Source organism: Arachis hypogaea, chromosome 2 (assembly GCF_003086295.3).
Source record: "Arachis hypogaea cultivar Tifrunner chromosome 2, arahy.Tifrunner.gnm2.J5K5, whole genome shotgun sequence".
In the NCBI taxonomy this organism is placed as follows: Eukaryota; Viridiplantae; Streptophyta; class Magnoliopsida; order Fabales; family Fabaceae; genus Arachis; species Arachis hypogaea.
The window spans coordinates 82902345-82916272 of NC_092037.1; the positions used below are offsets into that span (position 1 = coordinate 82902345).

A 13928-nucleotide genomic window follows, 5' to 3' on the forward strand; every position below is an offset into this window, starting at 1 on the left:
AATAATCTACTTATTCTTTATAAGCCAGATTCATCATTACAAAAGCAAATCATGCACCTTTAAGGCCAAAAACAAGTTACAACACCAAATGAAACCAAAATTGATATAGCTAGTGTTTTTAATGAGTGGAATTTCGTGTGGCAAGAGAAGAGATGTTCAAACTATAGCTGTGTGTTTTTAATCCCCAAATCCCTACCCTTTATCCTTTCTTCCCAATTAGATTAAACTCCCAAGCATACCCTAAGAGAATATTGACACAGTAAATAAAAGCCATCTCAATATCAACACATAGATGGAATAATGATATGAAGAACTCCTAAACTCTAGCACTACTCATCAAAACATCAACAATATAAAAGGCTTTAAGATTTTAAATACACCCATGGGAATCAAATTCATTCAATGCCCTCCAGAACACCTACTGCAATCACATTAGAACATCACAAATGTTATTAAAATAAATAGGGGTGGTTACCGGAATAGAGAGGGCAGGCTTAACGGCAATCCCAAACCAACGACTACCAAAATAATAGAGAGAGCGACATGACCCGCAGGTTCTGGAACCTGAAAATCGAGGATACAGATGAGAAGTTTCCCTCAGTGACAACAAAGACAGCCCAGATTAGTGAGCTAGGGCTGCGTGGGTTATAAGGTGTATAAGGAGTGAGGAGAAGAGATAGGGCGCAGCAGATGGAGATTTTGAAATTGGGTAGAAACAGGTCTACTATTTGTTATAATGCGTAAATATTGCCCAAAAAAATAAAAATTGAAAGGCGGGAAAGATTATAGCAATAGGAAACTGAAACACTAAAAAGTAAATAGAATATAATTTTATTACTGATTCTTTAATTTTGAAAAAAAAAAAAAAAAAAAAACAACAACAACAACAACAACAACAATAATAATAACAACAATAATAATCAGTAGCGGATCCTGAAATCTTATAAAGAAGGGCTGAAAACAAAAAATTGAAAGTATTATATTAAAATTCGAAGTTAAAAAAATTTATATATTTTAATATTATTTTAAACTAAAATTAATTTTAAAAAATCATTTATATAAAAGTTTTTTCATAAAATTCTAATTTTTATCCAAATTATAAAAGATATAAGTCATATAACATAAATAATATAAATTTGTTTCTCTAATACTTTTAATATATGTATTTAAAATAAATAAATAAATATAATATATAAGATATATTCATATTAATAAATAATTCACTTAATATATTTTGATTTTAATATTATAAAAAATAAAATTTAATCTAATTTATTATGTATATATTTTCTTACATTCAATTAGAAATTATTATAAAAACTAAAGTATTTTTATATAATAATAAATAGAAGAATTGCAAAAAAGAAAAAAATTGAAAGAACAAAAGCAATTTACATCGGACACTTTTCATTCAAAACTGAAACATATTATCATATTAAAGTTCATATATATCTTATTTCATATTATAGTTAATCTATTATACAATGTTTGGCAATTGACCTCGTAAATGAGAAGTTACATGTCCTAATATAAGATAACCTAATACTTTAGATTTCTGTTGGAGTGAAACAAACCAAAATTGCTTCTGGTTTCAACAGGGCCTTTAAGAACTTTATCAAAAATGGCAATCAAATAAATTTAAATTTGACTCTTGTCTTTCCTCTATTGGTAATTTATGTTAGAGGCTTGTAATTTTTATTATTAAGTTTAGATTCTGTTGATGCTTCAAAGCAACAGTTTTTTGTAAAAAGTATGTAAATATTCTATAGCTATTGTTTTGCAAAGGATTTGTCATTCTGTCTATTTGCTCAGACTGTAGCATTTGTAGCATTCAACAGGGTTGTATATTCTATGCGAAATAGAGCAGAAATCATAGCAAAATAGGTCACTCATTGTCCCAAAAAATATATATTAATCAGCATCTTGAAGTAGTCAAGATAAAAAACTGCAAAAATAGGTAAAATAGTAGACCAAGGGCATTCAATGCAGCATACTAACAATCCCTAAGTAATCCCAGAATTCAGCTTATTGAGAAACCACAAAAGGGTCAATATTATATGCTTGAGTACGACAAAAGAGTCTCTATTATATGCTATTAAGTTTCTTCTAGTCCACATATCTCATTAAGTTTATCTTGCTATACAAAATACAATTAAACTCCCCAGCCTCAATAGTGATTCGGCTTAATGAACCAAATTTATATTCTTAGAAAGCAAATAATATGGTTTAGATATCTAGATAGAAAACTATTATATACGTTAGATAAATAGCAAGGAAAAACACCACTATTTTACCTTTACCTCGTCAAGTATGTTCTGTGACTCCCACGTTTCTGTACTTGTTATAAACTCAAACCCAAATTTAGCCCGGTACTTTCGGTCCCAATGAAGCAATTCCTAGAATTTAAACATAACCATGTGAATATGGGTTCATTCACAAATAAGAAAAGGATTTACAAAATTAAATTGGGTAGCAGCAAACAAACTCTCATCATTGAACCCGGGGCATAACGAACGGCTCGATAAAGGTGACTGTGTCCAGAAAAAGTATCCAACCATGATTGTATACGGGACTCTTTGAACCACAACTGCCTTGCAAATGAGGTTGCGACCTCCAACGAAGAGAAAGGAGACGCATATATCATCTTCTCTGCGAACCAATGGCTTTTGGAAATGAGAAAGAAGTCTCTGCTCTCCAATTTCCCTGAAAGTCAACGGAGATAGAAAGAATGTCCAAGGACAGTATAAAAATGTGATTGTAGGAAGACTTGAAGGAGAGGTTACAGCATTGTGAAGACCCAGTTAAATAAAAGAGCTTTATATGAGAGGATAAGTTTTAAAAAATCTAAGAAGTCTCAATCAATTCGACCTATTGTCTAACGATATGACTAAAATACAATCCACTAAATACAACCCAGTATTTTAGGAATCGACTGCCTCATCACAATCTTCAACTCCGTCGGTAATGGACTCCTCTAAATCGCCGTCTCTTATCAAGCGCAGGCCTTCGACATCAAATTCAGGCAAGCTAGTCATACAGGACTGTGGATGAAGGTCGACCTCACAATGTTCATAGTCTTCACCCATGTCAAACAAATCTCTTGGTTTCACATGGACTACTACACTCCATCCGCTCTCCACCTTATCCTCCACGTAGAACATAAGACGCGCCTCAGATGCCAAGATGTACGGCTCATCGTCTTCTCGATCACCGGTGTGAATCGGTTTATCAAAATTGACACAGGTGTGGCCGAAAACATCTTGTCGGATGCCTCTCCCCGACGTGGTATCCGCCCAAAGACACTTGAACAAGACTACATTGAATTGACCACTGTAATTTAGCTCGATGATGTCTACGAATCTCCCGTAATACGAGACACCGCCAACAGCAACGTTGGCATTCCTTCCTCCCTCGACATGGTCCTAAATTTAAATCCGTTGACATTGTACGCCTGATAGCGTTTGGCCTGAGCAATCGGACCGTAGGCGAGCCACTGTAACTCGTTCGAATGATTGGTGCTTCCAAGTGTGACCTGGCATTGAACCATTAGAGGCAAGAAAGCATCAAAGGTAGTAGGATCCTGGGATATTAAGATTACCATATGCCTGAGCCAGTTCAAAAATTTTCTGTGCACAACACTATCTACGTGAGACTGGGACCTTATTTTACTTTGTAATTTTCTCTTTGTGATGGCTCTGTACTCATTGTGCACACAAAAAGATACTTCAAGTTCAGTACTATCAATACCAAATTTGCTCACAGTATAATTTTAGAACTCAGGCTCTGTACGTACTCCAAGAATTTCTCTACAGCAATGCAATTGACTAGTACATGACGATGTGCTTGAAGCTTTTCGGTTGGTGTTAGTGTGAAAAATGAAGCTGCCCCGACCGCCTTTCCAACCTCTGGGAACATGTTGGCAATCTCGCTCGGCGGAGCATCGCTTGGCCGGTCGTCAACGTACATCGGTCAGTTGATCCTAGTCTTGATGTTATCTAGGTATCTTGAACAGAATGTGAGAATCTCCTCGGATAGGTAGCCCTAGGCTATCGATCCTTCCGATTGTGCCCTGTTACGCACGTACTGCTTGAGACGACATAGGTACCTTCGAGAATGTAACATATAAATTACTAGGTGACAGCTATCCTAATAAAATAGGCCGAGAAAGCTTAAGTAGATCTTTACCTCTCGATTGGGTACATCCACCGGCAGTGCACTAGGCCACCGAGACATACCTCCTCGACCAAATGCACCGTTAGATGAACCATGACTGTGAAGAAGGAAGGCGAAAATATCATCTCCATGTGGCACAGAGTATGGACCACACGATCTTGAAGGAGAGGAAGTTGTTGAGGTTCTATGGATTTACTGCATATTAGTTGGAAAAAGGCTGATAAATCAGCCAAGATGGCGGACACTGGGGTAGGCAATACATGTTTTGATGCAATTGGCAATAGATGTTCCATTAGAACATGGAAGTCATGACTCTTCAAACCAATAACTTGCGCTGTTTTAAGTCAACACAGCGAGAGATGTTGCTAGAGTACCCATCTGGAAAGACCACATTCTTGATAGTCCTAAGAAAGACATCCTTCTGTGAGTTCGACATGGTAAAGACTGCAGTGGGATACTTTCCACCTTCAAGTGGCCACATATCATGCCTGATTCCCATCAACTGGAGATCTTTACGAGCTTTCAGGTGGTCTTTGGATTTACCGCTCTCGTTCAACATGGTGAATACAATGTTATCGCACACATTCTTCTTTATGTGCATGACGTCAAGGTTGTGACGTAATTCATTGTTCTCCCAGTATGGCAGATTAAAGAATACACTCCTCTTCTTCCAGGGTGACTCGTCTTGCACCATGGTCTACTGGCAACGTCTTCTTTTACCGCCCACCACTTGCACCTTGCCCTGTGAGACGGGCACACCCTCTAGTTGTCTCAGGACATCCCTGCCAGTCAATTTGGTAGGTGGAGATCTATCCTCTATTTTACCATCAAATCTAATCCGGTCTTGTCTATATCTGTGATCGTGATTCAAGAAGCACTGATGACCGATATAACACCATTTCTGACTGAAGGTGAGTTGCATAGTCTCGGCGTCCAAGTTACACGTGGGGCAGGCTCTCCCGCCGTACGTATTCCAACCAGATAAATTGCCTAAGCCAGGAAAATCGCTGATAGTACACATCAACACAGCACGCATCTTGAATGTTTTATTCTCACTAGCGTCGTAGGTATCAACACCGGCCCACAACTGCTTCAACTCATCGATCAGGGGCTATAGGTATACATCTATGTCATTGTCAGGCATTTTAGAAACAGGAATAATCATAGAGAGTATAAAGTTGGTTTGTTTCATGCAAATCCATGGGGGCAAGTTGTATGGAATAAGAATTACTGGCCATATTGAGTACTTTGAAATGAGGTTTCCATAAGGATTGAAGCTATCACTGGCCAAGGCTAAGCGAACACTGCGCGGATCGCCAGAAAAGTTAGTATATCTCATGTCAGATACTTTCCAACCCTCTCCATCTCTGGGATGCCTCAAGAAACTGTCATAGTTGGTGCCTCTCTTGTGCCACAACATGTCCACAGCTGTCTTGCTGGACATGAATAACCGCTGCAACCGTGGAATCAAAGGAAAATAACGAAGAACTTTCGCCGCCTGAGGTTTACCATTCTTCTTGACAACGGCGTTAATCCTTACTACAGAATTCTTCCTGGTCTTCTGCTTCCACCTGGATGCTCCACACCGTTTGCATCTAGACAGGTCGTGGTCAGAACCCTGGTATAGTATGCAGTCATTCGGACATGCATCTATCTTCTTGTACTCAATACCCAGCTTCCTTATGATCCTCTTGGCATCGCGCAAGGTCTTCGGAATCTGTGCATGCTCAAAGGCATCCTCCAATAGCTCTAGAATCAATCCGAAATCCTTGTTGCTCACTCCGCACATGCACTTTATATGGTACAGCTTCACCAGGAAAGACAACTTCAAGAATCTTGAACATCCCGGATATAATTCCCGCTCGCCGTCCTTAAGCAAGTCTTGAAAGGCACGAGCCTCATGACTAGGTTCATCAGATAAGTACGGTAACTCATCCGAAACGCCTCCAGCATGCCCATCCATGGAATTGTCATCCTTACTCTGCAGTCCTGGCAAATTGAATGCGTCATGGATCATGTCACGCATTTGATCTCCTGAATTTATAGTGGGATCTAGTTCTTCCCTACCGCTGGGTCTCTCATCTACGATCCTCTCACCGTGATGTAACGAAAAGGTATAGTTAGGGGGAAATAGTTTCATCAGAAGATGATCATATGCAGCTTCTCTAGTTTGGAAAAACTGGAACCCACACAAAGGACATGGACAATGTATCATCCCATCGGATGATGCATTGGCAAATGCGAAGTCAAGGAATCTATTCAGTCCATCCCTATATTCTACACTACCTCATTGCTTTGTAATCCACCTCTTATCAATGTCTAAATAAATGAAATAGCACATACAAATAGATAATTAATAAAAAAAGACATGGAACTAAAAAAATTTAAAAAATGGGGTGTGTGTTAGGAGAACCAATAATAGTCTATCACAATTATGATATGGGAGAGTACCATACGTAATAAACTCGACAATATATTACAAGCAAAACCATGTAGGGAGCGACGGGATAACTCAAAAGGGAAACAGAAACAAAGTTACTTGCATCCCGGATAACATGAAGCACACGAAAGGTATTAGGAAGGAGGCTCACTCATTGCAAAATTCTGTGCTTTCTTAAAAGAATACTGGTAGAGAGAATTGCTGGTTCCAAGTCCAAAAATTAAAAAGACAAAGAAAAGCTTCCTTAAAAATTGAAAAAGAAAACAAGACTAACCATTAAATTTTAAAAAAATAAGTCAATAAATATAACTAAAAAATCACAGCGTATAGTGAATAGAATCTTCAAAATATCTTAAAAATGGAAGACATAACAGGATTGAAAGTTAGAATTAAAAGACAATTTAAAAAAAGCTAAACTAAGAATTATAACAGATAGAGGATAACATCTTAAAATTGTAGATATATTATGCCTTATATTCGAGCTCAGAAAGTTTGTCTATGAATTTGCTTCGAATCTAGTTGCAATTATTGATCTTACAATATAAGAGCATGACCAAATCCAATTATCCAAATAAATTTGTGATGGAACAGTGGTGCACGAAATTGCAATCACACTTTTGCAATTCCGCACAACTAACCAGCAAGTGCACTGGGTCGTCCAAGTAATACCTTACGTGAGTAAGGGTCGATCCCACGGAGATTGTCGGCTTGAAGCAAGCTATGGTTATCTTGTAAATCTTAGTCAGGATATCAATAATTATCAGGGTTGATTGTAAAAAGCAAAAGAACATGAAATAAGTACTTGTTTTGCAGTAATGGAGAACAGGTTGAGGTTTTGGAGATGCTCCATCTTCTGAATCTCTGCTTTCCTACTGTCTTCTTCTTCAAACACGCAAGGCTCCTTCCATGGCAAGCTGTATGCAAGGGTTTCACCGTTGTCAGTGGCTACCTCCCATCCTCTCAGTGGAAATGTTCAACGCACCCTGTCACGGCACGGCTATCCATCTGTCGGTTCTCAATCAGGCCGGAATAGAATCCAGTGATTCTTTTGCGTCTGTCACTAACGCCCTGCCTTCAGGAGTTTGAAGCTCGTCACAGTCATTCAATCATTGAATCCTACTCAGAATACCACAGACAAGGTTTAGACCTTCCGGATTCTCTTGAATGCCGCCATCAGTTCTAGCTTATACCATGAAGATTCTGATTAAAGAATCCGAGATATCTACTTAATCTAAGGTAGAACGGAGGTGGTTGTCAGGCACACGTTCATAGTTGAGAATGATGATGAGTGTCACGGATCATCACATTCATCCGGTTTAAGAACAAGTAATATCTTAGAATGGAAGCAAGCATGATTGAATGAAAAACAGTAGTAATTGCATTAATCCATCAAGACACAGCAGAGCTCCTCACCCCCAACCATGGGGTTTAGAGACTCATGCCGTAGGAAGTACACAAAGAAACGTGTAAAGTGTCATGAGGTCGAGATACAATGTCAAAAGATCCTATTAATAGTAAACTAGTAACCTAGGGTATACAGAAATGAGTAAATGTCGTAAAAATCCACTTCTGGGTCCACTTAGTGTGTGCTTGGGCTGAGCATTGAAGCTTTCATGTGTAGAGACTTTTTCTGGAGTTAAACGCCAGCTTTCATGCCAGTTTGGGCGTTTAACTCCAAGTTTTATGCCAGTTCCAGCGTTAAACGCTGGAAATTCTAAGGCTGATTTGCCACGCCGGTTTGGGCCATCAAATCTCGGGCAAAGTATGGACTATTATACATTGCTGGAAAGCCCAGGATGTCTACTTTCCAAAGCCATTGAGAGCGCGCCAATTGGGCTTCTGTAGCTCCAGAAAATCCACTTCGAGTGCAGGAAGGTCAGAATCCAACAGCATCTACAGTCCTTTTCAGTCTCTGAATCAAATTTTTGCTCAGGACCCTCAATTTCAGCCAGAAAATACCTGAAATCACAGAAAAACACACAAACTCATAGTAAAGTCCAGAAAAGTGAATTTTAACTAAAAACTAATAAAAATATACTAAAAACTAACTAGATCATACTAAAAACATACTAAAAACAATGCCAAAAAGCGTATAAATTATCCGCTCATCACAACACCAAACTTAAATTGTTGCTTGTCCCCAAGCAACTGAAAATCAAAATAGGATAAAAAGAAGAGAATATACTATAGACTCCAAAATATCAAGGAAACTTAGCTCCAATTAGATGAGCGGGACTAGTAGCTTTTTGCTTCCGAACTGTTTTGGCATCTCACTCTATCCTTTGAAGTTCAGAATGATTGGCATCTATAGGAACTCAGAACTCAGATAGTGTTATTGACTCTCCTAGTTAAGTATAATGATTCTTGAACATAGCTAGTGTATGAGTCTTGGCTGTGGCCCAAAGCACTCTGTCTTCCAGTATTACCACCGGATACATACATGCCACAGACACATACTTGGGTGAACCTTTTCAGATTATGACCCAGCTTTGCTAGAGTCCCCAATTAGAGGTGTCCAGGGTTCTTAAGCACACTCTTTTTGCCTTGGATCACAACTTTATTTCTTTCTTTCTTTTTCTTTCTATTTCTTCTCTTTTTTTTTCGTTTTTTTTGAATCACTGCTTTTTCTTGCTTCAAGAATCAATTTGATGATTTTTCAGATCCTCAATAACAGTTCTCCTTTTCCATCATTCTTTCAAGAGCCAACAATTTTAACATTCTTAAAACAACAAATTCAAAAGACATATGCACTGTTCAAGCATTCATTCAGAAAACAAAAAGTATTATCACCACATCAAACTAATTCAACTAGTTTCAAAGATGAATTCAAAATCCTGTACTTCTTGTTCTTTTGTGATTAAAGCATTTTTCATTTAAGAGAGGTGATGGATTCATAGGACATTCATAGCTTTAAGGCATGAATTTTAAATTTTATTAATTATGAATTAAGAACAAGGCTCAAAAATAGATATAAAATGAGACTAAACAAAATAGAAAACAAAAAAAAATTTAAATAGGCTCCTAATGATAGAGGTTTTCACAGAGTTAGGACTCAACAACCTTGATTTTGAGAAGTGGATGCTCCCTCAAATTGAGGGGAGAATTTCTGGCGTTTCAGCTCTTGGAGTTCACGCCCCTGCTTCTCTTGTTCCTTCAGCAATTTGCAGAGCATGCAGTTCTGATTCTGCTGTTCTTCCTTAAGTTGCTCCATAGTCTCTTGCAACTTGGTGATAGATGCTTCTAGACTGGCCCAGTAGCCAATTTCAGGGAATTCAGGGAGGAACTCCTGCGCCCTCCTTTTGATACAGTTGTCTTGCATTTGTCCTTCCATTGACTTCTTGGTGATTGGATGTTCAATGGGTATGAATTCATCTACTCCCATCTTTACCCCAGCCTCTTTACAGAGCAAGGAGATCAAGCTTGGGTAAGCCAGTTTGGCTTCAGTGGAATTCTTGTTTGCAATTGTGTAGATCTCACAAGCAATCACATGATGAACCTCCACTTCTTTTCCAAGCATAATGCAATGAATCATCACTGCTCTCTTGATAGTGACCTCAGAACGGTTGCTAGTGGGCAATATGGAACGCCTAATAAAGTCTAGCCAACCTCTTGCAATTGGTTTGAGGTCTCCCCTCTTGAGTTGGTTTGGGACACCCTTTGAATTGGTTATCCACTTAGTTCCAGGGAGGCATATGTCCTCTAGAACTTGATCCAACCCTTTATCTGCTCTCACCATTCTCCTATTAAAGGATTCAGGATCATCCTGCAGTTGAGGCAATTTGAAGATTTCTCTTATTTTGTCCAGATGGAAGTACATAACTTTCCCTCTGACCATGGTTCTGTAAGTATGGTAAGCAGTTCCAGTCATTCTCTGCTTATCTGTTAGCCACAGATTTGAGTAGAATTCCTGAACCATATTCCTTCCAACCTTTATTTTAGGATTGGTTAGAACTTCCCATCCTCTGTTTCGAATTTGCTCTTGGATCCCCGGATATTCATCTTCTTTCAGATCAAATTTAACTTCCGGGATTACTGACCTCAGACCCATTATTTTGTGATAATGGTCTTCATGTTCTTTGGTTAAGAACTTCTCTTGATTCCAAAGATTCTTTGGATTATTCTCTTTCTTTCCTCTTAAATTGGTTTGTTTTCCCTTAGGAGCCATGATCTTGATGAATCTTGGCTTAGTGATCACGGAAAAGCACACCAAACTTAGAGGTTTGCTTGTCCTCAAGCAAAAGAAAGGAAAGAAGAGAGAGAGGAGAAGAGCAAATTCGAATGGTGTGGGGGAATGAGGAGGCCGAACGTGTTTTTATAAGTGGGGGAAGGAGATGTCGAAAAAAATTGAAGGGAGATTTGAGAAGATATGGAGAGAATTTGAGAGAAGGGTGAGTTTTTGAATAAGATTTGGGATTGATATGAGAGAGATTTGAAGAATGATTTTGATTTTTGAAGATTTGAAGGTGAATGATGAAAGGTTGAGATGTGTTTGTGTAGAAAAGTATGGGTAAGAAAAGGAAAGTTTGAAAAAAATTTGATTGGAAAGCAAAATCTTGATCCCCCACCTTTCTGGCGTTAAACGCCCAGAATGGCATCCATTCTGGCGTTTAACGCCCATTTGTTGCCCATTGTGGGCGTTTAACGCCCAGCCAGGTGCCCTGGCTGGCGTTAAACGCCAGAATTCCTTTATCACTGGGCGTTTTGCTAAACGCCCAGGATGCTGCACACCTGGCGTTAAACGCCCAGAATGGTGCCCATTCTGGCGTTTAACGCCCAAAATGGCACCTTTACTGGTGTTAAACGCCCAGAATAGTTCCCATTCTGGCGTTTAACGCCCAAAGTACCCCTTACTGGCGTTTTTTTGCCAGTAAGCTCTTTTTCTATGCTTTTTGCACTGAATCCTTCTGTAACTCTGTGAATTCCTTCATTTTTGATACTTGCCTTTGTAAAAACAAAACATATAACCTGCTAATGACTGGGTTGCCTCCCAGCAAGCGCTTCTTTACTGTCTTTAGCTGGACCTTTACTGAGAATCACTCAAGTCTCAGTTTTGAGCATTCCTGCTCAAAATTGCCTTCAAGATAATGATTGATTCTCTGTCCATTAACAATGAACTTTTTGTCAGAATCAATATCCTGAAGCTCAACATATCCATATGGTGACACTCCTGTAATCACATACGGACCCCTCCACCGGGATTTAAGTTTTCCTGGAAACAATCTGAGCCTAGAGTTGAAGAGCAGAACTTTTTGTCCTGGCTCAAAGACTCTGGATGACAACTTCTTGTCATGCCACTTCTTTGCCTTTTCCTTATAAATTTTTGCATTTTCAAAGGCATTGAGTCTGAACTCCTCTAGCTCATTTAGCTGGAGCAATCTTTTTTCACCAGCTAACTGAGCATCCATGTTTAGGAATCTGGTTGCCCAGTAGGCTTTATGTTCCAGTTCCACGGGCAGATGACAGGCCTTCCCATACACCAGTTGGTATGGAGAGGTTCCTATAGGAGTCTTGAATGCTGTTCTGTATGCCCACAGAGCATCATCCAAACTCTTTGCCCAATCCTTTCTTCGGGCTATCACAGTCCGTTCTAGGATTCTTTTTAGCTCTCTGTTAGAGACTTCAGCTTGCCCATTTGTCTGTGGATGATACGGAGTTGCCGCTTTGTGGCTAATTCCATATCTGACCATAGCAGAGTATAGCTGTCTATTGCAGAAATGAGTGCCCCCGTCACTGATTAGTACTCTGGGAACACCAAACCTGCTGAAGATGTGTTTCTGGAGGAATTTCAGCACGGTCTTGGTATCATTAGTGGGTGTAGCAATTGCTTCTACCCACTTAGATACATAGTCCACTGCCACCAGAATGTAAGTGTTTGAGTATGATGGTGGGAATGGCCCCATGAAGTCAATTCCCCATACATCAAACAATTCTATCTCTAATATCCCTTGTTGAGGCATGGCATATCTGTGAGGCAAGTTACCAGCTCTTTGGCAACTGTCACAATTACGCACAAACTCTCGGGAATCTTTATAGAGAGTAGGCCAGTAGAAGCCACATTGGAGGACTTTAGTGGCTGTTCGCTCACTTCCAAAATGTCCTCCATACTGTGATCCATGGCAATGCCATAGGATCCTTTGTGCTTCTTCTCTGGGTACACATCTGCGGATCATTCCGTCTGCACATCTCTTAAAGAGATATGGCTCATCCCATAGGTAGTACTTGGCATCTGAAATTAATTTCTTTCTTTGCACTCTGCTGTACTCCTGGGGTATGAACCTCACAGCTTTATAGTTTGCAATATCTGCAAACCATGGAGCTTCCTGAATGGCAAAGAGTTGCTCATCTGGGAAAGTCTCATAAATCTCAGTAGAAGGGAGGGACGCCCCAGCTACTGGTTCTATTCGGGACAGATGATCAGCCACCTGGTTCTCCGTCCCTTTTCTGTCTCTTATTTCTATGTCAAACTCTTGCAGAAGTAACACCCATCTTATTAGCCTGGGTTTTGAATCCTGCTTTGTGAGTAAGTATTTAAGAGCAGCATGGTCAGTGTACACAACCACTTTGGATCCCACTAGATAGGATCTAAACTTGTCAATGGCATAGACCACTGCAAGTAACTCTTTTTCTGTGGTTGTGTAATTCTTCTGTGCGTCATTTAGAACACGGCTGGCATAATAAATGACGTGCAGAAGCTTGTTATGCCTCTGTCCCAACACTGCACCAATGGCATGGTCACTGGCATCACACATTAGTTCAAATGGCAATGTCCAATCTGGTGCAGAGATGACTGGTGTTGTGACCAGCTTAGCTTTCAGGGTCTCAAATGCCTGCAGACACTGTGTGTCAAACACAAATGGTGTGTCAGCAGCTAGCAGGTTACTCAAAGGTTTTGCAATTTTCGAAAAATCCTTTATAAACCTTCTGTAGAATCCTGCATGCCCCAGAAAGCTTCTGATTGCCTTAACATTGGCAGGTGGTGGTAATTTTTCAATTACCTCTACCTTTGCCTTATCCACCTCTATTCCCCTGCTTGAAATTTTGTGCCCAAGGACAATTTCTTCAGTCACCATAAAGTGACATTTCTCCCAGTTTAAAACCAGGTTAGTCTCTTGGCACCTTTTCAGGACAAGTGCTAGGTGATTAAGACAGGAGCTGAATGAGTCTCCATATACTGAGAAGTCATCCATGAAGACTTCCAGGAATTTCTCCACCATATCAGAGAAGATGGATAACATGCATCTCTGAAAGGTTGCAGGAGCATTACACAGACCAAAAGGCATCCTCCTGTAGGCAAACACGCCAGAAGGGCAAGTAA

General features: G+C 39.5%; 1 protein-coding gene across 1 annotated transcript; it reads right to left on the bottom strand.

Annotated features, from left to right (window-relative positions):
* Window positions 1-4870: 4870 nt before the first annotated feature.
* On the bottom strand, window positions 4871-6388 carry LOC112727034 (uncharacterized). The gene is made up of 2 exons (XM_025776634.1): window positions 5405-6388; window positions 4871-5284 (listed from the first exon to the last, which is right to left on the bottom strand). Exons 1-2 carry the CDS (start codon window positions 6386-6388, stop codon window positions 4871-4873), a joined length of 1398 nt encoding a protein of 465 aa, XP_025632419.1.
* Between the last annotated feature and the right edge of the window lie 7540 nt (window positions 6389-13928).